Source organism: Amphiura filiformis, chromosome 17 (genome assembly GCF_039555335.1).
Source record: "Amphiura filiformis chromosome 17, Afil_fr2py, whole genome shotgun sequence".
In the NCBI taxonomy this organism is placed as follows: Eukaryota; Metazoa; Echinodermata; class Ophiuroidea; order Amphilepidida; family Amphiuridae; genus Amphiura; species Amphiura filiformis.
In genome coordinates this window covers 51950041-51974919 of record NC_092644.1, presented here as the reverse complement: position 1 = coordinate 51974919, position 24879 = coordinate 51950041, and the positions used below count along the sequence as shown (strand labels likewise).

General features: G+C 35.0%; 2 protein-coding genes across 6 annotated transcripts in view; one reads left to right on the top strand and one right to left on the bottom strand.

Moving 5' to 3' along the window:
* LOC140137946 (uncharacterized) overlaps positions 1 to 11039 on the bottom strand; it is a 41500-nt gene extending 30461 nt beyond the window's left edge. For 4 of the 5 annotated variants that reach the window (XM_072159752.1, XM_072159754.1, XM_072159755.1 and 1 more), the window contains exons 1-2: positions 10750 to 11039; positions 1859 to 1965 (exon numbers count right to left, since the gene is read on the bottom strand). In XM_072159752.1, coding sequence (XP_072015853.1) covers positions 1859 to 1930 — 72 coding nt within the window. In that variant the 5' untranslated portion in view covers positions 1931 to 1965; positions 10750 to 11039. Of the gene's footprint in view, positions 1 to 1858; positions 1966 to 8266; positions 8316 to 10749 lie in introns of those variants that run through there. The other variant, XM_072159753.1, reaches the window with a different exon arrangement.
* A 12422-nt stretch (positions 11040 to 23461) lies between these two features.
* The window catches only part of LOC140137279 (uncharacterized), a 64269-nt gene continuing 62851 nt past the window's right edge, over positions 23462 to 24879 (top strand). Inside the window, 1 exon segment of the mRNA XM_072158924.1 lies at positions 23462 to 23711. Within this exon segment, the coding sequence (XP_072015025.1) occupies positions 23659 to 23711 (53 nt within the window). The 5' untranslated portion in view covers positions 23462 to 23658.

Sequence of the window (24879 nt, the reverse complement as noted above, 5' to 3'; positions counted from 1 at the left end):
GCTGCCTTGTGACACCCCAGTTGGTTCTGCTAAGACTACACCCACAGCGTTAGCCGCGGTATCGTCTCTGCTGAACCCATGCATGCTAGGGTTCAACCCAGGCAAGCCCGGGTACCCTTGCATGCTGCCCGTCGCTGGCTACTACTGTGGCTGTTTGAGCCCGTAGATATGTCTGCAACAGACGGGTGTCCTCCTGCTAAAAACCCGTGAGGATTTTTGGCTAGAGGACTGGTATCCTCCTGCTACAAAACCCGCTTAGGGTTTTCGCTGGTGGTTACCGCTCTGCTGCCTGCTACTTTGCTCCGACGTATAGTCAGTGCTTTCGCTGGCTGCTGAGCCTTTGGGCGCGCTTAGCAGTCCCGAAGGAACCGCTTGCTTGTCCGGGGACCGGAGCCCCTTAAGCAGACCTGCCATGACCCATAGGGGCTGTCACAGCAGAATCTACCGTGTCGACTGGTATCCTCCTGCTGCAAAACCCGCTAGGGTTTTCGCTGGTGGTTACCGCTCTGCTGCCTGCTACTTTGCTCCGACGTATAGTCAGTGCTTTCGCTGGCTGCTGAGCCTTTGGACGCGCTTAGCAGTCCCGAAGGAACCGCCTGCTTGTCCGGGGACCGGAGCCCCTTAAGCAGACCTGCCATGACCCATAGGGGCTGTCACAGCAGAATCCACCGTGATCGACCTTACCAGTGCCCTTGGTAGATTTCTTCTTCGCCTTATGGCGATGATGGAGCCTATCCCAATCGTCAAGCTGGAACTCGGAGAGTCCTAAGCAAAAGAAAGACATCTAGAAGATCGTGAGCACTCCCTGTGGGTGAAACAGAGCGGTGTGGGTCCCGCCCGTCACCAGGGAAGGGCAAGCCCGACAGGGCCGAGGCGAAGCGAGGAGAAAAGGGAGGGGGCACTACCCCCCCAACACGCGACTCAAGCCCAGTAAGCAAACCTGAGCACGGAGGCTGGTCGCTAACGTTAGTGGTAAAGTAAGGACTGGCTAACTTTATTACTAAAATGTCAGACGGTCCCTACCAATCCCCACCGTATGAACATCTGATTAACTCGTATTATCGGACGGTAATGAAGACATAACGATAGAGTAATCACCCTAACATAGCAACAATAACCTACCGTACATGAAATACAATGTGTATGTACAAACATCTATTGTAACTTACAGGCTGCAATGGTTGTTTTACGTGGGAAACAAAATGAATGGCGCCAACGAGCGCCATTTTGAATTGCTCGTGTGTCCCGTGATACAAACGGAGGCACGATATGTAGCTAAGTTTTGGATCGTTTTTGTCACTTTTTCGCCAGAAAATGCCGTCAAAACTATCCTCAGCCGAACAATACCGGTGTGGTTTTACCTAAGGTGTGAAACTACAACCGTATATCTCGCCTTTGGTCGAGAAATTGATACACAGTGCTATGAACAATCGATAGGCACGCCTGTGTCAGTCGGAGACCAAGGAGGATAAGGATTTATCATATGGTGTGACGTCACCTTTTGGGTGAGTCCACCGGGGATCGGGGTTTTTGTTATTTATTCATTTATGTGGGACAAAATGACTATTGGTTTTTCCGCATCTCGGGATCGATGCAAGAAGTATCTTAATCAACATCGGAAACGGTAAGATCGACCGGTGTACTGAGTCTGCTTATTTCACTTTGACCAGGGTCGACATGTGACTCATTCCCCTTGATCATGTCACATTTTAGGTTGCACAAACACATAGTGGGTGAAAAAAAGTAATGAAAAAAGTCAGAAAATATGTTAAACTTGTCAGCCTCTACTCATTATTTCTAGGCTCATGAGAATTCACCGCTCCCAAATTGTTTCCCTCATATCAAACTCAGCTCTTACCTTCTGAAAGATAGTCTTTCGCAAGCTCTCCTTTACCCATTCTCTCAACTCAACATTCTGAATATACCTCATGATTGTAAACACCAATGCTGGGTTAGGTTTTTTAACTGTAAAAAAACAAGAACAAAAGAGATTATATTAAATATACAGTGTCATTTTCCTGCTTAGGAAGAGCATACATTAAAAACTTTTATTAAATTGCATTTAAGGAAAATATGGCCTGAGACTTGAACAGCCAAACCTTGCAAATGTTATGTCGTATAAATTAATGTTTTGGTTCTTGTTCAAAGGATTTTCACGATTTCCTCCTTTGGTCGCATGTCATGAATTGGTCATCTTTTGTGTAACATAATTTTTTATGATAAAAATATCACCAATCTTGATTCACTTCAACACAACTTTTAATGAATACATTTTAGACCATTAAAAGTATACATTTCTGGAAAGCTTATATTACAAGGATGCCAAATCAACAAAGTATAATATCATAATACAGGGTGGGTAAGAAATATACAGGGTGGAACATCAACAAAATTAACATCTTTCGTGTCATGGTAAACCCCATATTTTCTTTTTCTGAAAGCTATGTAGCTCAAAATAAATATGGATTCAGAAAGACATTGCATGGGCCCTTCCAACAAATTAGGAAGAAAGAGTTTGGTATCCCTTGCGTTAAACATACAGGGTGGTCAAAAATTGAAAAAATAATTTTACAATTTGTATGACATTATCAATTAAAACTTTTTTCCTCCATGTCTGGCACTAAAATTAATAGCATAATTGAATTCCTCATCAAATTTCCTTAAAAATATGTGTACTTTTGAATAAGCAGGGTGACTCGGGCAAGAGATAGGCTATTTAGAAATGTCGGAGCATTACACACTTTGTACAGTAACATATAGGGAAAACTGTCTTAATTAGTATTTAATTAGGCAATTAATTAGTTACATCTTTTGTTACAGTTGATTTACTATGAGGTTCACAATTTTGTTCACAATTTTGTGTACAACCCTATGGGGCTCACCCGCCCCGGCTCACCCGCCCCAGCTCCTCCATTGACACATCTTACATATTGAAGTATAAATCTCAAGTAGTTGTCTAATTGACTTGGGGTTTTTTGCATTTGACAAAGAACATAATTATCTACAAAATGACACCAAACTTTTTAACATAGGTATCATACTTTTAGAATAAACTAAACTTGAAGTGGGAAGAAAGCCATTTTCATGTTACGGCTCCTCCATTTTTGGGTGACCTATTTGTGATATGCGACCCTTTAAGAAAGCCCCTTTTTTGAAGAAATTTCATGATAAATCAATGTAACTGTAAGATGGCTCAATTTAAAGAACATGTTGAGCTCTTTCATTTGATACCAAATTTCCTATTGTAGCCAGGGTGTTAGCTAGCCAACCATCCACCAGTCATTTTAATTTGGACAGGCAGTTTGATTCTGGGACAGGCAAACTTAATGCTAGTGACATAATGCTAAATTCTAAAAATAATATTTGAATAAGTTCTGTGAACTCAGAACAAGATCAGACAAGTAAATCAAGGCTAAATTTGCACTTACTGATCCGCCAGAAGCAGAGGTCTGGTTTATGTTTTGAGATCAAATTTTAGACAGGAGCGGTTTTCGATGCAAGGTGTCGATTGGGATGCCTCCACATTGGGGTGATTTAAATTTGGAAAGATATTATAACAGCTATCAGTGATTTAAAAAAATCATTTGATTTAAATTGTGATTTAAATCTACTGATTTAAATCATGCTAACCCTGATTCGCTAGAGCATAACACCAGTTACGGCAAAACAATGGAAATCCAAAAGTAAATACTGGTACATCTGAACACGACACAGGCAATTGCATCAAAAATGTTGCTAAAAAAGATTGCTTCAACAATTTTTGGACTCAATGTTCAAATATGAAACTTTACTCAAAGTTGCAAATTCTAAGCTACAGTCTTCGAGGAAACATGTACATATCTTCAAATTGGAATCATTTCAAATCTCAAATCAAAGCAATCATGGACAGAAATGCACCATCCAAACATTTGAAAGGTGGCTGAAATCTACCTTAGATGACACCAGCTATCCGGTGCTTGATGAAACGAAGAAAATGGAGGTACAAGACATACAAGAAGTTCAAAACACAGAAAAATTGGGACAAGTATACCACGTTTCAGAAGCAAGTCAAATGTCAACTCGATGAGTCACATACAAACTACATCAATGGCATGAAGAAGAGGACCCCAAGAAACTGTGGAAGTATGTTAAGTCCCTGAAGAGAGATGGATTGGACATATCTTCCTTAGTCTCTGGGAAGCAGGTTGAAACATCAGCCAAAGAGAAAGCTAAAACTTTATCCAAGCAATACAGCTGTCTTCACCAATGAAGATGTTAGTTCCTTGCCATCAAAAGGCACCAGCCCCTTTCCAGCAATGTCAGACATCCAAGTCTCCACAGCAGGAGTAGAGAAAGTGCTTACTTCACTCAATCCTAGGAAAGCTACTGGGCCAGACCAGATACCAACCAAGATTTTGAAGGACCACGCTTCTATATGGTCATTTTCACGGTAAAGGGTGTAACTTTGGATTTTTAACATTTTAATCCGTAGTGTTCTAATAAAGCCACAGAATTCCATGATTTTTGGCCACATAAGTCATCTAGTTAGCAGCTACCTTGGGTAACATAATCAGCTTTGGGAGTTACTGCGTTCAGTTTTAGCAGGCTTAAATGTACTTAATATTGCCATTTTGAAAAACTATAAAAAACAGTAACATTTTTGTAAAACCCTGTGTTTTCTTCAGTTAGTTCATGGATAATTTTTCTTATCCTGAAAGTACAGTCATATGTTCAGTAAACACTGCCACATTAGATTTAATTGTGAACAGCCTGTATTTTTGAGAACCGGACTTGATATTTGTCGCTTCGAGGCTTCATTTTCCGTTAACAATTGTTAACAAACTTTGTGGGTGTAGCTTTGGTTCATAATTCTTGGTTATTTCTTCACTTCTTCTTGATTCATAACAGTTGTTATCTTAACTTGAAATGGGTAACAAAAATTAGTCGATTTGCAAGCTTTTAAAATTTTTATAAAATCTTGACTTCAAAGAGCCGTTTTTCCGTTAACTTTTTTGAAGCCTCCGAAACAAACTGTTCAGCAAGCTTGTGCAAATATAAATAAAAGAGCTCATCAAATCTATTTATCAAAATGTAGCAAAGTAGATCTTCAAGTCACATGTTTTTAAATCGTGGAGATATATATCACCGTTTGAAAATGGGACCCAATACAAACTTTCCGTTAACAATTGAAGCCTCCGAAACAAATGAAGCCTCCGAAACAACAATAAGATTAATTATCATCTATGCATATCTAAATTGGTGTGTTTCATACTGATATCTGCATTGTAATTATTACTTGATATGTGCAGAATGTCATAAATTTAAAAAAAATTGACATTATGGTTAATGTTTGAAAAATATACTGATATCCAAAAAAGCCTGTTTCGGAGGCTTCACATGCAAAAAACACCATACTTAACAAATGGGTGAAAAAAGTAACATGTGATAAATCTACAATATCTGCCGCATAGAATCATTGATTCAATATACACAAGAAAATAACAGCTTAGATGATCCCAACACTGTTGTTTTCAAAAAAACTACTTCTGCAATGTTTAACAATTGTTAACATGAAGCCTCCAAACAAAAAAAAATGACTTGCTGTGATAATTTAATTTTGTCACAACTGAAATTCAATACTTAGAAGCAAAGCATGAAAATTGGTAATTGTGATATTTTTTACCTATTTTTTATGTCAACTTGTAGTGGTTAGCCAAATATTTTACTTTTATGATCACCTGTGTTGTTAACTGAAGCCTCCGAAACACAAATCGCTTGAATTGCCAATTCTAAAAAATAACTCCAATTTCTGTGAAACTTGGCTGGGAGGTTCCTTTTATCAAGTAGTATTTGTACATGAAGTTTGACATTCAAATTATTTTAGGAACCCAATTAAAACTTAAAAAATATGTTTAAGGTTTGGAAATTTCCATTGTAAATGACACTTGATGTTAAAAATTTTCAAAACTGCAATTACAAACATAGCAAAACATGGTAAAAATTTAACTTATATCCGTTGACTTACTTTGGAATGGGATTTCACATGTATTCCAGCTTTCATGTCATAATTTTCTGAGGTTATGTAAAATACATTTTTTCTTAGATTTTAACCAAAATGTTATGGAAATGTCAAATTTTTATTAGAAATCAAAAGGTTTAAGCCTTGAAACATTATTTTACTGGAATTTAAGTTGCTTCTATGCATGATTTCAGTAAACAGAAACATATTTAAGTGGTTTGAAATTTTGACCCAAAAAATCAAAAGTTACACCCTTTACTGTGAAAATGACCATATAGCTCCTGTTCTGCGGATTATTTACCAACAATCACTGGATAAGAGACATCCCAGATGATTGGAAGCAGGCCAATGTGACTGCAGTTTTTCAAGAAAGGAGATAGAAACAAACCGTTCAATTATAGACCTGTCTCCCTGACCAGTATTGCGTGTAAGGTGTTAGAACACATCATCTCAAGTACCATCAGGGCTCATCTGGACCAACATCATTATAGCCAGGGTTATACATGTAGCTAGCCCAAGTTGAGTGCCGGCTAATTTTACTATCCAATTAGGCTGGCTCGGGGCACAATCTTTTTAGCGAACACAAGGGATCTGGGAATAGGCTAGGGGGTATGTACCCCCAAAATTGTTATGATAAATAAAACATTTGTGGGAAATTTTTTTTTTTTTAATTTTTTTTTAGTGCCGAGCGTGGCTATAACCCTGATTCTAGCTAAAATAATAGTTTCTCGATCATGAGAGTATGAATGTACTGCGTGCACTGCGTAATGACGCAAGTTTAGTGGAATGACACAATAGCGCGATCGATTGTGCACGCATAGGAAATGCAGAGCATGTGTCGTAGGCGTTGTACGCCGACGCAATTATCATTGCGTGCCTATTGAGCTCTCATGATCGAGAAACTATTATTTTAGCTATAGAAACACTTCGACCAAGTTTCAGGGCAAAAGTATGCAAAATAAAAGTACCCTGAACATTTATGCATTGATTTTTAGCAAAATATTGCCAAAAATTACATATTATTATCAGTTGCAGTAGACCTTTGACAAGCGCATATTTTAAGGATACATCACATATTTACTGCGTTGGATGCACTTGTCTCTCATTGGCTGCTGAGGCGATCTGCTGTTGCCGAGAAGAAATTTATTAATGAACTGTGCGCCCTACGTGTTGTTAGCTCCGAATTTGCAATATATACCAAAACGTTTCTGGTTGTCCCCCAAATATATGTCACACGATATGTCATGTTTTGGAGTTCAAAGAATCCAAATAGTGGTTGTCCAGGGGATAAGTACATAGCTCAATATGGTTGTCCCCAGTGATTTTTAGCCAAGAGGATTTAAGTGCTTATTTCGAACACTGATTGTGATTGTTTCAAATGGCTAATCTTGTAAAAGACATGAAAAATAACGGGGGATTTCCTTTGAGTTGCAATTCATTCACACTGCTGTCAATGGGGGAGATTGGTTCTGTTTATCTCTCGTCGAAGAACTGTCACATGACCGTCTGAGCATGCGCAGTTGCAATTTTCCGAGATTGCAAACTGCCTTATTGTAACGCGCCCCAGTTTTTTTTACCTTTTTACACAAGGCCAAATAAAATAAAAAACATGTTTCACATCCGGGTTTTTGAAAAAAAAAGGAGGAAGAGGGGCCTTTTTATTTCTTATCGCAAAATCGGTGTAAATACCCATAATTAGAGCTGTTTTAATAGCGTATACTATGCCTGGAAAGAGGAGGAGGCCTCTTTTTATTTGTTGCTCTGAGAGATAGGCCCCCTCTAACTATCACAAAACCTTATATTATTATTAAAAGTGTTCCTTGTATAACTAGTAAAGGGGCACGACCCCACGTTAAACTATAAATTGAAGTATTATGTACTTAGTATGTTCAATTAGCTCCAAACAAAGGCATATATTGATCAGTGTACTTTACCCTACTCTACCTGTTTAAAACATGCTCAAAGCATTTCCCAATTTCTAGAAAATGCCTTTAAATCCAATACCACCTATAGTGGGAATTCCAATTGAATGAACGCAGCTTTTAATAGCGTGACGAATTTTTGCGTACACTGCGTGATGTACGCCAGCTTGTGCAACTTTGCGTGTTTAACTCGCAAGTGAATCCAACCATGCCAACGCACTCATGATTGGTTAGCATTGTATCCAAGGTCGTGCGTTCGCGTTGTAGTTTGAAATATGCGATATACGATCGCGGTTGGATCAAGTGCAGCTGTTGAAAGCTGCGTTCATTCAATTGGAATTCTTACTATAATTTATAGCCAAAATATTAAATTCTCGATCATGAGAGCCAACTTGGGTATGCACAGTTCACAATCAAACTTGCCCCATTGCCACTGCAGGATTTGGCAATAGAAGCTACCGGGAACCAAATTACATGGACCGGCAATGGCGCCACTGCACGACCCCAATTGAAACCAGCCAGTCCACCTAATTAATTATTCATGAGCCCAGCACATGAACAGATTCGGCAGCCATAGGAAAAAGCCGAGGTGGATTTATGAATGAAAACAAGCTTTTATGAAGATCCGGAAAGTGCCGATTGACGATTTTCGGAAAATTAAAGATGGCGGGCTGTCACTACAGTTTTCAGAATGGGAATACATGCTACCGAACGGAAGTTATAGCTGTTTGAAAAATGACTTTTTACCAGCATGAAAACACACAAAATTTGTGAGTGTCATAGAAGCTTAAATTTCATCCTTTCGTAACTTGATTAAAAAATTTGTTATGGTATTAAAGAAGGAATTAGTTTAGCGTAAATTTGGAGTTTGTTTCATGCAGTCATGCTCTTGTTTACATTGCTCGGTCGTGCATTTCCTTGTTCGCAAGCAATATTCATGATGGTTTTTCTCATGAAATTCTACCAAAAAGTGACCAATCTCACGCACGTGATTGGCTGGTTTTGAGCATGTGATAGTCATTAGTTATTTAGTAGTAGTGCTTTTGCTCATTTGCATAGATTACGGCGCAAACACTGTCACAGCTTTTGAGAATTGACCAATCACACGGCCGTTGCTAGGCAAGGTCAAGGTTCGGTCATGCAGGTTGCGCGATCGTGTTATTGTATGAAAAGTACGCTCACGCAGAAGGTACATCCTCTCATGATCAAGAATTTGTTATTGGCTGAGTCTGTAGTTAGGGAGTCCGGCACTTTTTGCCTTTTTTAAGCGAACCTTATCAAGTTTGGTATCACTGGAAAGAGAATTTAAAGAGAAAACCAACAGTCTTTGAATCAGCTCAGTAGCTTGAAGTATAGTGAAGTTATGCTCAATTAAAGTTGTGTGCGTACAGGTTTTGTGTCTGTCGCCATGCGACCAACTGGAATGTGTGCAACGAAGTCCCTATTATGTCGATTACTGTCTCAAAATTTATTTGAAATCTAATAAAATTTGAAAAGGGAGTTAAAAAAGACAACTAGTATTGTAATATCATATTGACAATTATTGAATAAAAAAGTAACAACATATGATTACATAGTATGAAGTGCAGTTGTGTGTGTTTTATTTTTTTCTCAAGTCACCCCAAACTTCGGGCCTATACGGGAAAAACGCAAACATTTTTATAACAAGTTTAGAACAGAGATTCTTATTATACTGGAGTTGATTAAAAGTAGTAACATAAATAATATCAATTCATTGAAGTGGTTTTTTTCTCATATTTCTCTGAAGCCCTCATGCAAAATGTTCTTGTCTTTAGTTTATGAAGCTCATTGACACTGCACTACTCAATTTCAGAATTGAAAAAAAAAATACAAAGGAAGTGAAAAAAAAAAAAAAAAATATTACACAGATTCTTTAAGTATCATAGAAATGATTAAAAGTAGTAACAAAAATAATATCACTTGTATTAAGTGTGCTTTCTTCATTTTTATCCTTGCCCTCAAGACCCGATAATGCGCTACATCTACCACCCGGCGTCAACCCGACAAGGCACATGGCATGCACCGCTAACACACCGCTACACTCCCCGTACTTCGCATGTTACCACAGTACCTCCTGTACAAAATCATGGTTCGCATTTTACCGCAACCTCCGATTGCTCTGCAACTTGGCCAACTTCTTCTTGAAAGTCTATAATTTAATCTAATACCAGGTTTCATGGACTCTTTATAACCGAATTATAAGGTTTTTGACAAGAAAAATCGGGAAAAATTACCTTGATTTTGGTGCCTCAGAAATTGCTTTTGACTACCGTTCATGCTTTATCGACGGGCATTTGTTTACTATTGCCGGATGGGGAATTCTTTTGTCTATCCCATAATAATCTCAGATTTTGGACTAGGTCAGGGGTTAATGAGATGTGATCCAAAAACTCCGTCACATCCGGAAGCTATGTGACAAGATGGCTAACGAATGCATCTACTGCTAATCTGTTGCTCTGAAGGTACACCGTATTTATCGCATTGATCTAGGATTATACAGACTTTTTTTGGATCAAACTTACATCATACAGTTAGAAAGATTAATCTTTAATCTCTTCGAATCATAATTTATTTTTCCATTTGAACATAAAAATCATGTTTAAAACATACGACAATTCTTGCGTGTTTTACGTGCTTCCAGATACAAATTCGGAAATCGGGAAACTACTGGACTCCCTACTGTAGTGCAGTGTTATTAGTGTATTCATCTTTCATGACGAGTTGAGTTTAATACTCAACTTTACTGTACACATACACGATAATAATCCCTATTTTATCACCTTTCACTTCCACTAATTTCGTGCATACCTTTGTTCTAGTCTTGTGTAGTTTGTTGCAATCGAGCCACAAGGACAGGTACTTGTTTCTCTTTTTTCAATTGCCAGTTATTTGGTTGTCGAATTCTGCAACTGTGCCCAAAACCAAAAAAGTTGATATAGGTTTAAGCGTACGTCATTGGTGATTTTAAAGAAACGATGAGATCGGTTGAATAATCAATAATATCAAATTGAATTCTGGGTTGTTTAAACCACATTACACCAAGGACATTTGCACAAAATACAAAAATAATTCGTCCTTCCAGCCCTTCCGATACATAAATAAAAATAAGGTAAACGCTGATTTCCAACCGCCGGACCGACTTCATGAATAATTAATCCAATGACGTACATAACAGGTTTTCGAGGCTCATTACATGTACCCTGGTGTACACTGCTCGGTGGTGTATTTTGCATTGCATGTCTAAATCTCGTGAAATTATGGTCTGCGGGAGTGAACTCTTAATATAATATTTATTTATTAATTATAGGGCCTAGACCTACATTTATTGATTGATTGATTGATTGATTTATTATGTATCTATCAATTAATTATTAAATGTTTATTAATTATTTATTTATTTATTTATTATGTATCTATCAATTAATTATTAAATGTTAATTAATTAATTAGTTTATTTATTTATTTATTTATTTATTTATTAATATTAATTAATTAATTAATTAATTATTTATTTATTTTATTTATAGTACTTATGTATCACAGGCTATTTATTTGTTTGTGCGTGTATTTATTAATTAATTTGTTTATTTATTTATTTATTTTATTTGTTTATTTTGTATCTATCAATTAATTATTAAATGTTGATTAATGAATTAATTAATTTATCTATTTATTAATTTATTTATATATTTATTTAATTTATAGGGCCTATATATGCCTATACATATGGTACTTATGTATCTATCAATTTATTAAATGTTATTAATTAATTAATTAATTAATTAATTAATGTATTTATTAATTTATCTATTTGTTTATTTATTTATTTTATTTATAGGGCCTGTGCTACTTATGGTACTTATGTATCTATCAATTAATTATTAAATGTTAATTAATTAATTAATTAATCTATTTATTTATTTATTTATTTAATTTATAGGGCCTATATATGCCTATACATATGGTACTTATGTATCTATCAATTTATTAAATGTTTATTAATTAATTAATTAATTAATTAATTAATGTATTTATCTATTTATTTATTTATTTATTTAATTTATAGGGCCTGTGCTACTTATGGTACTTATGGCTCCACCTCTTCTCATCACTTACTCATTCACTTGTCCCTCCTCTCTTTCATTCATCTCCCCCCTCACTCACTCACCACCACCCTCTTAATACTCTCTTGTTCACTCACTAGCTCATTCCTTATGACTCACAAACTTACTCACCACGTGTTCACACTTGATGCACTCGACTCGATGATTTATCGATTCCGTTGATTGATTGCTTGAGTTATGTTGTTATAGATCCTCCTTGATTAATTGATTATTAATTAAGTTTTTGATTGGGTGAGTATGTGAGTGATTGATGAAGTGATGACTGATTGATTGATTGATTGATTGATTGATTATTTATATATTGATGGATTGGTTGGTCGCGTTTGATCGCGTTAGCGTTTGATCACTCGCTTGCTTGATTGTTTATTTCTTGCTTGATTAATTATTCAATTATGTATTTATTGAGATGCGAGCGATGAACAAATAAATAAACAAGCAAATGTATAATCATCAATAAATAAATAAAATAATAAATAAATAAATAAGCAAGCAAGCAGCAGTTATCAATTAATTTATTAAATAACAACGATTTACACCACTCCGAAGTAGCTATAAACAAATAAATAAACAAATGAACAAACAAATAAACAATATATTAATGAAAAATAAACAAATTAACAAACAAACTTATAAACAAACACATAAACAAACAAATAATCAACAAAATATTAACAAAAAATAACAAATAAACAAACTTATAAAAAAATAAACAGATAAACAAAATAACATAAAATAAACAAATAAACAAACTTATAAACAAACAAATATAATAAACAAAAAGATAAACAAACAAATTAACAACAAACTTATAAACAAACAAATAAACAATATGATAACCAAAAATAAACAAACAAATAAACAAATTAACAAAGTTATAAAAAATAAACAAATAAACAAAATAATTAACATAAAAAATAACAAACAAATTTATAAACAAACAACATATAAACAACATAATTGACAAAAAGATAAACAAATTAGTAACAAACCTATAAACAAACAAATAACAATCTTATAAACAAAAAATAAACAAACTTATAAACAAACAAAATACAGACAAATAAACAAGGCCATTAACTAAAGATAAACAAACAAGCAAACAAACAAATAAATTAACAAACTTTTAAACAAACAAATATGATTAACAAAAAATAAACAAATAAATAAACAATTAACAAACTCAGTTATAAAAAATTTTAAAAAAATAAAAATACTTAACATAAAATAACAAATAAAATAAACAAATTTATAAACAAACAAATAAACAATATAATTAACAAAAATACATAAACAAATTAACAATAAACTTATAAACAACAAATAACTAACTTAAAAACAAATAAATAAACAAACTTATAAACAAACAAACAAAATACAAACAAATAAACAAAGTCATTAACAAAACATAAACAAACAAGCAAACAAACAAACAAACAAACTTAACCAAACAAGTAAACATTATCATTAACAAAAAATAAATAAATAAATAAATAAGCAAATTAACAAACTCATAAACAAACTAATTAGCAAACAAAGCAAACAAAGTTATAAACAAATTAATAAAATCTGGTTTAAACAAACAAGTAAACAAAACAATTAACAAAAAATAACAAACAAATAATAAACAGACAAACAAAATACAGACAAATAAACAAAGCCATTAACTAAAGATAAACAAATAAGCAAACAAACAAATAAATTAACAAACTTTCAAACAAACAAATAAACATTATGACTAGCAAAAAAATAAACAAATTAAACATAAATTAATATACAAATAAACAAACTTATAAAAAGTGAGTGAGTGAGTGGTTGAGTAAAATAATAACAAACAAATAAACAATATAATTAACAAAAAGGTAAACAAATAAACAAACAAATTAACAAAAAACCTATAAACAAACAAAATACAGACAAATAAACAGTTACTAACAAAAGATACACAAACATGCAAACAAACAAATAAATTAACAAACTTATAATCAAACAAATAAACAATATGATTAACAAATAAAAAAACTAATTAACAAACTTATAAAAATAAACAAAATAATATAAAATAACAAACAAATAAACAAACAAATAAACAAAACAATTAACAAATAAACAAATTAACAACAAATTTATTAACAAACAGATATACTTATAAACAAATAAATAAACAAATAAACTTATAAACAAACAAAATGCAAACAATAAACGAAGTCATTAACAAAACATAAACAAATAAATTAACAAACTTATAAACAAATAAATAAACAATATGATTAACAAAACATAAACAAATAAATAAACTAATTAACAAACTTATAAACAAACTAATTAACAAACAAACAAATAAATAAACAAACTTATAAACAAATGAATAAAGAAACGTTTAAACAAACAAGTCAACAAACTTATAAAAAGTCTAAAAATAAACAAGTAAACAAAACAATAAACAAAAAATAACAAACAAATAAATATAAATAAAACAAATAAAACAAACCAAATATAAACAAATAGTTAAAATTATTAATAAGCAATAACAAACAAATAAACAATCAAATAAGCAATACAATTAACTATAAACAATAACCAATTGTCCCCCTTGTGCACACTCATGACACTGTACTGTGTATCTCGGCATTTTAATACTGCACAGAATACGTCATTTAATTAATTATTCATAAGTCGGTCCGGCGGTTGGAAATCAGCGATTACCTAAAAATGGTAAATGAATAAATTCTTGTGTGCGCATGCGCAACCAGTTGGATTCTAAATTGGAAAAATATAGCATTAATTTAGATGTTATTTATACAGCTAATAGCTTTCTGGATATAAACCACATTTATGTTAAGTTCTTTCCATAATATATTTAAAATTCGATTAACACCGTTTTTATTTCCTGGCTATTTCCTATTCATATCAAAAAATAAAACACTAGAAACTCTAAAAACTTAATTATTCACCAATGGAGGCGCTATAACTGAAACCGAAAACTCCAGGCAGTATAGGACACGCGACATGTGACATTCGAGGCTGGTGCTGCATCAGAATCTTGGAATTGTCAAAATTCCGAATCTTTTTATCACTTTAAAAACGTTCATTAACAAAATAACACGAACCCGACGTTACAAAATAATTCCAACTTTTTGACAGCTGTCGAAATTCCAGAATTCTGACACCCGTCAGAATTCTAGAATCCCGACCGTGAGTTCCAAAGATCTGACACACCAGCATATTGAGGGAAAGTTCATGTAGAGTTCAAAATTAAAACTGTATTAAATACTTTTGAAAAGTTCCCCGATGGCAGGGTTCGCGTAATCGCGTGAGGTTTTTGCAGCAAAGTGAAAAAAACCCGAGGTTTTAACCACTTGGCAAAAACAGTTTTTGCCAGCAAAAATGGTATTAAAAAACTAAAAAAGTGATGAATGCGTTTCGAATTCAAAACTTTTTTCATTTTAAGGACTTGACGAGACAAAATAATATGTTGAATGATTGATTAGAAGTTGTGTATTATTGTTTACATGAGCTTTCTGTGTAACTTGTTAATATTTGACTGACTACATGTGAATTTGCCATATCTGACCACCTCCTTCTCCATGTAGGCCTACTGGTAAATGTCGGCGGTCAAAGTTGCTCTTTCAGGTCGGAATTTTAATAGTTCACACTTACGTAGGGAGGGGCCAGCTTCTAACAAAATCACTTCGTATATAAAATGACATTATCAAAATTTGTTCCCTAATAGACATTGGATGCATAAATTTTGTTGTTTTTACCGTCTTGTCAAACTAGCTACTTTTGTGTGTTATTTACCGTATTTATGCGTATAGCATCTTGTCAGTTGTTTATAATAAATTTGAATAAAATCGGGGGGTAGCACTTTGCACTGTTTACACATTTTGGGTAAATTTGGAAGAGTTATTATTAAATTTGGAAGAGTTATTATTATTATTATTATTATTATTATTATATTCCTTATTATTATTATTATTATTATTATTATTATTATTATTATTATTATATTCCTTACACTCATATTTACTAATATTATACTTTAGGTTTTAACTCAATATGACATCAAAATATTTTCGAGTTATTTAGATCTACTAAAGCAAATTATGTATAATGCATTTGACTAATTTTGAGTCCATTTTGAAGCATTTTCTGTTAAATTTTAGCCAATTTGTGTTCAAAATTAATTATCGCAACACCATATTCCAAATTCTTTGCCCAAGAAGGAATTCTACTAGGGATGCCGATAGCATGTAGGTTTATTATAGATCCAATGACCATAATCAAACTCAGATGAAATGACCCAAAACTACGCAAATTACATTTTGATCGCTGGCAACACATAATTTCATTTCTTCATATCAAGTAGTATTTTGAAGGCTTATCAGCTTGCCACAATCTATGTAGAGCATGAGTTAATTACTACAAAAATTGTCCAAATTGTGTGCTTTTTATAGGAAATTCGAAAAAAGCAGGTAATCACCTTTTGAACGGTTTTTGTAACTTTTTGAAACGTATCTAATTTCTGGTAGGGTTCCAAAAATAAAAAAAACCAAATTATGTTCTATGCACACTGCAATGGTCCATTTGTAAACAAATGTGTCCAAGTCGCAATTATTGTGCAAATTGACTCAAATATAATTGAAAACGAAATATATATTTTGAATTTGACAGCACCCCATTCCATTCAGAGTGATATATATATGGGATAAAGTTTTGAGTGGTCCGGTTGCCACAAAAAATGCCGACGAAATTTTTTCGAAGCACATTTCATTCCAAATAAATCCATCTAATAGGCATGTATTTTATAGGCCTATTCATTGGTAAACAAACATACTCGGCTTGCCATTTACAATTTTTCATGCATCACTGAATGAATTACCAATAATTACAATCTAATACTCTTAATCCTCACTAGTCATGCTAGATGAAACAATGTACCCGAAATTAACATAAACATTATTAAATTGATAATTATAACAATTCAAAATATGCTGGTTTGACGTGGTGGGTGCAATATTTTTGAATTTGAAATTTTTGCATTTTGTGACGGGTTTTGTGACTGCGTGAATTTCTATAGACAAGATTTCAAGGTCTCAAGATAAGGCAATTTTATAATACAACACAAGACAGGACTTTTTGGCAGAAGTACCGTATGCAGAGAGTTTTTTGGACGTGCTACATGAATTCGAATTTGTTTCCAGAATGCTTGCGATTCAAACGTAAAATATAAAGTCTACAGTAGAAGGTAACTATAGGCCTAGTATTTGAGCTTATTTGAATGTAATTTCTGGCCAAGCGCCTGCCTAATACCCGGGCCTAATACTCCAGAGTCAGTTATAGACGCAACAGTGCAGTGTGTCTCACATATTAAATTATTAGTGCACAGCGCTATGTTGAACAAAGGGGAAGTCGTGCGATTTGTTTGTTAAAAGCAATTTCTCAATTGATTTCATTACATTGAAAGGTAAAGATTGAAATAAAACATGTTTCCATTTTTTTAAAGACCGTTTAGTGCCTAAAATCCAAGATGGCCGCCGTGATTGAAAATTTTCCATATTTTACTCATAAATTGCGCTTTAGTAGGATACAAAATGGAAGTCCCATTCTAGGGTTGAGTACAAGAAGTTTTGAAGGTGTTTCTTTATAGATTTGAGGACGCTGAATAAAATGAGAGGGGTCTGCACCATCGAAAAGTGTGGGGAACTCTTGGTAGAGGGCGTTTTTCAAAATGGCCGCCAAAATCCCTTAAAATCACCATAACTTGGTCAGAGAAGCACCCAGCAGCACGATTCTGATGTCTATACCCATGTTTTCAGGGTCAAGGAATCCAATAGAGTCATTTACAACTGCCTTTGACCTATCATTCCAAGATGGCTGCCAAAATTTCAAAATGGCCGCCAGTGAAAATTAATTTGGCTAGGCCTATATCTCGGGTGCAGAAAGTCCTAGAAGTATGATGCTGGTGTCTATACCCATGTTTACAGGGTCTAGAAATCCATTGGTATAATCTAAAACAGCACAGGACGTTTAATCCCAAGATGGCCGACAAAATTTAAAAAGACCACTAAAATGTAGAATTTAGTCTTTATCTTATCTTATCAGTGGTTTATACGGCCCTATCCGGGGTTTACGATCCTTACCTGGGGCTAAGATACCTTAACCTTAGCATAACGCAGTCTAAACCCCAGATAAGGTATCTAAACCCCAGATAAGGCGCCGTAACCCCAGATTAAGGGACATAGATTCCAGATAAAGCAGTCCAAACCCCAAATAAGTTGCCTTAACCCTAAATAAGGAACATAAACCACATATAAGGCACCTAAACCCCACGTAAGGTGCCTTAACTCTAGATAAGGATCGTTAACACCGATAAGGGTCGTAAACCCCAGATAAGGCACCTAAACCCCAGATAGGGCGCCTTAACCCCAGATAAGAGACGTAAACCTCAGATAAGAGACGTAAACCCCAGATAAGGCAGTTTAAACCCCAGATAAGGAACGTAAACACCAGATAAGGCATCTAAATCCCAGATAAGGCATCTAAATCCCAGATAAGGCGACTTAACTTCAGACGAGGGACGTAAACCTAGGATAACATAGTCTAAACCCCAGATAAGGCATTAAAAGGCTCTAAATAAGGGATGTAAAAAACCCAAAATGGGGATGTAAACCATACTAGTCTAAATCCCAGATCCATTCTTTAGGCATCTAAATCCAGATAAGGCGCCTTAACCCCTCATAAGGGACGTAAACCCCAGATAAGGCAGTCTAAACTCCAGATAAGGCACCTTAACCCCAGATAAGAGATGTAAATATAGGATAATGCAGTCTAAACCCCAAATAAGCTGCCTTAACTACTGATAAGGGATGTTAACTGGGGATAACACAGTCTAGACCCCAGATAAGGCAAGCCCCAGATAAGGGACGTAAGCTCCAGATAAGGCAGTTTAAAAAACCCAAATACGGCACCTTAAACCCTAGATAAGAAACACAAACCCCATATAAGGCAGTCTAAATCCCAGATAAGGCATCTAAACCTAGATACGGTGCCCTAACCCCAGATAAGGGACCTGAATCTAGGATAATGCAGTCTAAACCCCAGATAATGTGCCCTAACCCCAGATCAGGAACGTGGATCTAGGATAATGCAGTCTAAACCCCAGATAAGGTGCCCTAACCCCCGATAAGGGACGTGAATCTAGGATAACGCAGTCTAAACCCCTAAACCCATTACACTGTTGTCAATGGCAAAATGGCTGATTTCGGGTGAAATTTTCTCAAATTTAGAACTCTCACCTGCTTTAATATAGTTAAACGCCACCAATATCAGGTGAAACTAGATGATTTATCAAAAACGCAACATAGGTTAACTCAGACTTTTCTTGTTTAAATGCACTGAACCGCAAACAAAATGGCATTGCGCCCTCGAAGCTGAAAGATGCAATTAATTAGATAGGGCGAATATATGCTAAAAGGTGTCATATAATGAGAAAAATATACCATTTCGAAGCATCAAAACCCAAAATGTACTTTTTTGGCAATATAACTTTGTCAATTACAGTGATTTTAAACAGCCTTTTCAGATGCCACGCAAACAAATAGTTCATCATTTCCATGCATCGCCCAGGCCTATTAGTGGTGTATAACCATGCACTAGTGCCATGAGTAGGTACTGTATCTGATATGTTGTCCATCTTGGACCTGGCAAGGGGTCTGGTTATGTAAAACATTATGCTTTTGGTTTAAAGACATAATCACTTGGAAACGTGATCATAAATACAAACTCATGCATTTATATACATTTAAGCAGTATATAAGTAGCCATATTGGTCGCCATATTGAATAATAATCATAATTCTAGAATATTAAAGTTATCTTTGAGTGCATGACACAATGTTAGTTCCAGTGTTTGAAATTTAGATTTTGAGCATACTTTGAGAGAGGTATATGGCTTTTTTTGCATGTGTCAGTCAGTTTACAAGATTTTGGTGGCCATCTTGAATTTTACCACTTACCCTGAAATATTAAATCTTTCTTTGAGTGTCTGACACAAGGCTTACATAGTTCCAGTGTTTGAAATTTACGTTTTTAGCATATTTTGAGAGCGATATATAGCTTTTTTTGCATGTGTCAGTCAGTTTTATAGGATTTTGGCGGCCATCTTGGATTTTACCACTTACCCCGAATCTTCCTTTGAGTGTCTGTCACAAGGCTACATAGTTCCAGTGTTTGAAATTTACATTTTTAGCACATTTTGAGAGCGATATATAGCTTTTTTGCATGTGTCAGTCAGTTTTATAGGATTTTGGCGGCCATCTTGGATTTTACCACTTACCCCGAAATATTAAATCTTTCTTTGAGTGTCTGACACAAGCCTACATAGTTCCAGTGTTTGAAATTTACATTTTAGCATATTTTGAGAGTGGTATATAGCTTTTTTTGCATATGTCAGTCAGTTTTATAGGATTTTGGCGGCCATCTTGGATTTTACCACTTCCCACGAAATAAAAAAATGGAAACATCTTTTTTCCCATTATTTACCCCCACAAGAGACAAAATCAAGTGAAAGTTTGCTTTTAACACCGGAATCACACGACTCGACATAGTGCTGAGCACTATATACCACGAATGACGTTTCAAATTGTTGTTGCATATCTTGAGTATTCGATAATTTTTTTTTTTTCAAAACTATTGTTTTGTTAATTCCATAATTCTTTGTCAATGACGGGTGTGAAGTTCGGGTAGGCCTGCATTATTAGGAGGATTAAAATCTTAATCTTGGATTGTGATTTGTTCATAGGCCCGGCCTACTAGTACGGTACTACATAAACATTTATCACTTTTGAATGACAAGCCAATGTTTACCAATTATAAACGCAATAATGCTGATGGTAATCGGATAGGTCTATATATAGGCATCCCATTGAATTAGGGGGCTGGTATTTTCTTCGGAAGGGGGTGGGTGCCAAATATACTGCGGGGGGGGCAATTTTTGGAAAGAAAAGTATGATAGTGTGTTTATTTATTCAAAAAGGCTGATTTCAATACAATTTTCTTAGCAGTGTATCGGTGCAGTGTGTAGGTGGGGGGGGTCATAAAATTTTGTTGCCGAAATAGGGGGGTCGCAATTTTATTGCCGCCGACTTTTTGTAAATTTGGGACCCTTTCCCCTTCCAAAGAAGAAAAATACCAGCCCCCTCAGTACGGTACCGGTACCGTAAAATGGGGTAACTTCGGTCAGCGGGGTAACTTTGGTCAAATATCAGTATTTTTTAAATGGTCATATTTTCGTACAGCAATATTGCTTTTAGTCATATTTCGTGTCAATTTGTTAAGAAATATATTTGGAAGAAATAATAGTCGCTTATGTCCAACTTCCTCGAAATTTACGAAAAAATCGTGATTTTTGACCAAAAATTAGCGTTTTTTAAACATTTATTTTCAGAAAAATAAAAATCGATATTTGTGAGCAAAAATGTGTGTTTGATTAATTTTACAAGGGGTCAAATGTCACAAAACACAACAACTTGCCCAAATACAGCGAAGATCAATTTTTGTTCACGGAGTGAACATTTCCCCCACTTGAACCCATATCTCATATGCACAGTTTACAAGTTACATGCACTGTGTCTTTAGTAGCTGAGCCCATCAACCATGTGGTTAAGAGGCTAGGAAATAAGTCCTAATGTCTCATACCAAGGTTTGTATCCCTTTATCTAATCCTGCCCCATATTACAAGGACTTTTTAGCACTTCTTATCTTGTATTGAGACAATGGCAGCCAGGACTATTTTTTTTTTCCTTTTTTCTAAGCATGTTTACTATTGGATTGAGCCATCACATGATTATAATAGGCTATACTGATTGGTGGGTAAGGTCAAAGCTATTGTTTATTTTGTGATAAGGCTGAGCATATTACTGCATATATGAAAAATACACTGCTATTTTGATACAGGCGATTTACTTAATTATACTTCCAACTGACGAAACTTAGTTCCTGTTATCTACCCAGTAATGTTTGCTCATCTTAATTGGAAACCTAATAATTATTGGGCCAAGGTTATTTATCTGCATGGTATAATTGAATTTCAACAGGCCTATGATTTGAAAGTTTGCATTTCAGTGAGTTTCTTGCTGAATGGAAAGTTATATAAGGCAGAGTCAGGATGTAGGCCTAGATATCATTATGCCTCAAATCACTAATTATTGTAAGATCAGTGCAGAATAGGTTAGATAATTATGGAAAGTTAGAGCAACTTACTATACACCTGATCCGTGAACTGTGCAAGACTCTTCTTGTTTTGAATTTTTTCTGCTTCATGGAATGTAGGGCCTAATACACTGACCAAAGTTTGGGCAGGCTATTTTTAACCCCTAGGGTACAAATTATTAAAAACTCTTTTTTAACTTCAAGGTATAGAAGGAACCCTAATGTCATAAAAAAGAGAAAATTATAAATATTATTGGTTTTGTTTGGAAGCAGTAGTTTAAAAACTCTGAAAAGTGCCCAAAGTCCCGGGCCAAAGTTACCCCACGGTAGGCCCATGCAGCCTACCGTGGATTGCCGCACAAAACTGCTGTCATTTTGTTAATTTAGCTTATTTTTCTCCCGGGGGGGGGGGCGGCACTTCCATGACAGATATGCATCATGTGCCTCGGGATAGACCCCCTTTTTCAAACCGGCTTGTACCCAATGACCCCCTTTTTTGTATTATGGTCCTACCTATTACCCAATGACCCCCTTAAAAAAATTCATGTACTCAATGACCCCCTTTTTCTATTTCCTGCTATGACCCCCCTTTTAATTCCCAAATTTAGGTGGTATTTGTGTTCTCCTCCAGAAATAATGAGATTTTTCACATTTCCAAGGTGGCCAAGTTGTTTTTACGCAGTTTGGCACTTATTTATGTGTACTTAATGCCCCGCGGACTTCAAATAATAATGATACTCTTTTGGCAATCATGTACTCAATGACTCCCATTTTACTTTTTGTTACCCCAATGACCATCCTTTTTTCAAAGTTTCATACCGAATGACCCCATTTTTATTCAGGTTGTGTACTGAATGACCCCATATTTTTGTAATTGTACATTTGACCTGAATGCCCCCTAGGCCTACTTTTAACATGGCCGAGGCACTGATCCCTGCCATTTCAGATAGGGAGTCCCCCCCCCCCCGGGATTTTTCTCTCATTTTTTCACCACACACTCTTAGAAAAATACATATTTAAAATATGTAACAATATTGGGAATAACTGCTTTATAAAACTCCGAGAAATTAGGGTTTTAAATTCGGTAAAGTTGTTTTTGATCCACCCTGTATAGGGTTGGGCAAGATTTGATTTTTTTTAAAAAGCTTCAAATACCGCCCAACTCCAGCAACGTACACCAAAATGGCGTGTAAACATCAGTCATGTCAGTTGTATTTTGAACTGCCAAAATTAGGAACCAACGTGATTTAAACATTTTCTATTTGCATGATTTATGTTGTATTGAAGGGAAAGATTGTAAGGTGAATGGTTGCCAATTACGATAGCTTCGTTTATAAAATACTGCCCGGAATCCAATAAAATAGCTCAAAAACAAGACGCATAAAATGGACTCGGTTGTCGGAGACGATCCGACTTTACCGGTAGATTTTGATGCAAGGTAAGACCTGTTTAAATCTCGATCAACAATAAATAATACCTTTTAGGATTTTTCGTAACCTTACCATGTTGTGAAATTCCAAATATTATTAGTGGTTTGCACTCTGCAGTCGTGAAAGAGCCTATGCCTAAAAGTTTATCGCGCATTGCAACCCTTCCGAATTCCTCAGGCTCAAATGAATGACTCACAGCTTGTCATTCGAATCTTTCACTTTCATACATCTTAATTAATTGGTTACACCCATGCACCCGCCTCACCCAATCTTACACTTTTTTGTTTACTTTGTTCATTATATTCTTGTTCTGAATTTTTGATTAATATTAAATGATAATTTAATAAATTAAAAAGGCCGGGCATTTCGTGATCGAGATCCACAGCCTCATCCCCCACTTTTCTCAAAAAAAGTTGAGATTTTTATATCACTGGAAACCTCTGGCTACATAATGTTTATGTACAAAATATTTCTTGCAGATTAATTCGCTTTAGCAAAGATATCGTGAAATTTGAATTTCGCTCTGGTGCACCAGAACGAAATTACAACGCATTGTCTACATGGAGCAGTGTGTAATACACTTAGGGATTCAATCATGTTTCACCATTGTTCATCACCGCTTAACAACGATGCGGCCGCTGCGTCTGCGTGGTTTACTTGGACGCCGAGTTGTTAAACGGTGATGAACAACAGTGAAACATGATTGAATCCCTTTCAACAACGAAAAGAAGCTAAATATTGTATAATTCACGATTATTTTACGAGGAATGTGAGTTAATCATTGCCACTCAGCCTTACAAAAACTTTGATGTTTTCTCTTTTGATATCAGCAATAAAACTACAGAATAAAACGGCAATGTTTTAATAGCCGCTACCTGAAAAATACTTGTAAGCTGGCATACGCACAAAGGTTCCAGGCATGACGAATTTTACGCTGCTCTCGCGTAACGCGTAGTCTCGCTCGCGTTCACGTATACGCTACAGTAAAAGTGTGGGTTCATCACGGTTTAACAACGGTTGGCTCCTGTACAAAGGTATAGGAAGAGTTGTTGAAATAATCATGCATAACTCGCGAACGCAAAAATCGGAATCAACTGAATTTTGGGAATAGGTTTTTTTCGTGTATATCTAATGAAAAATGACATAAATAGAGGATGCTAGGATCACGAAATAAAA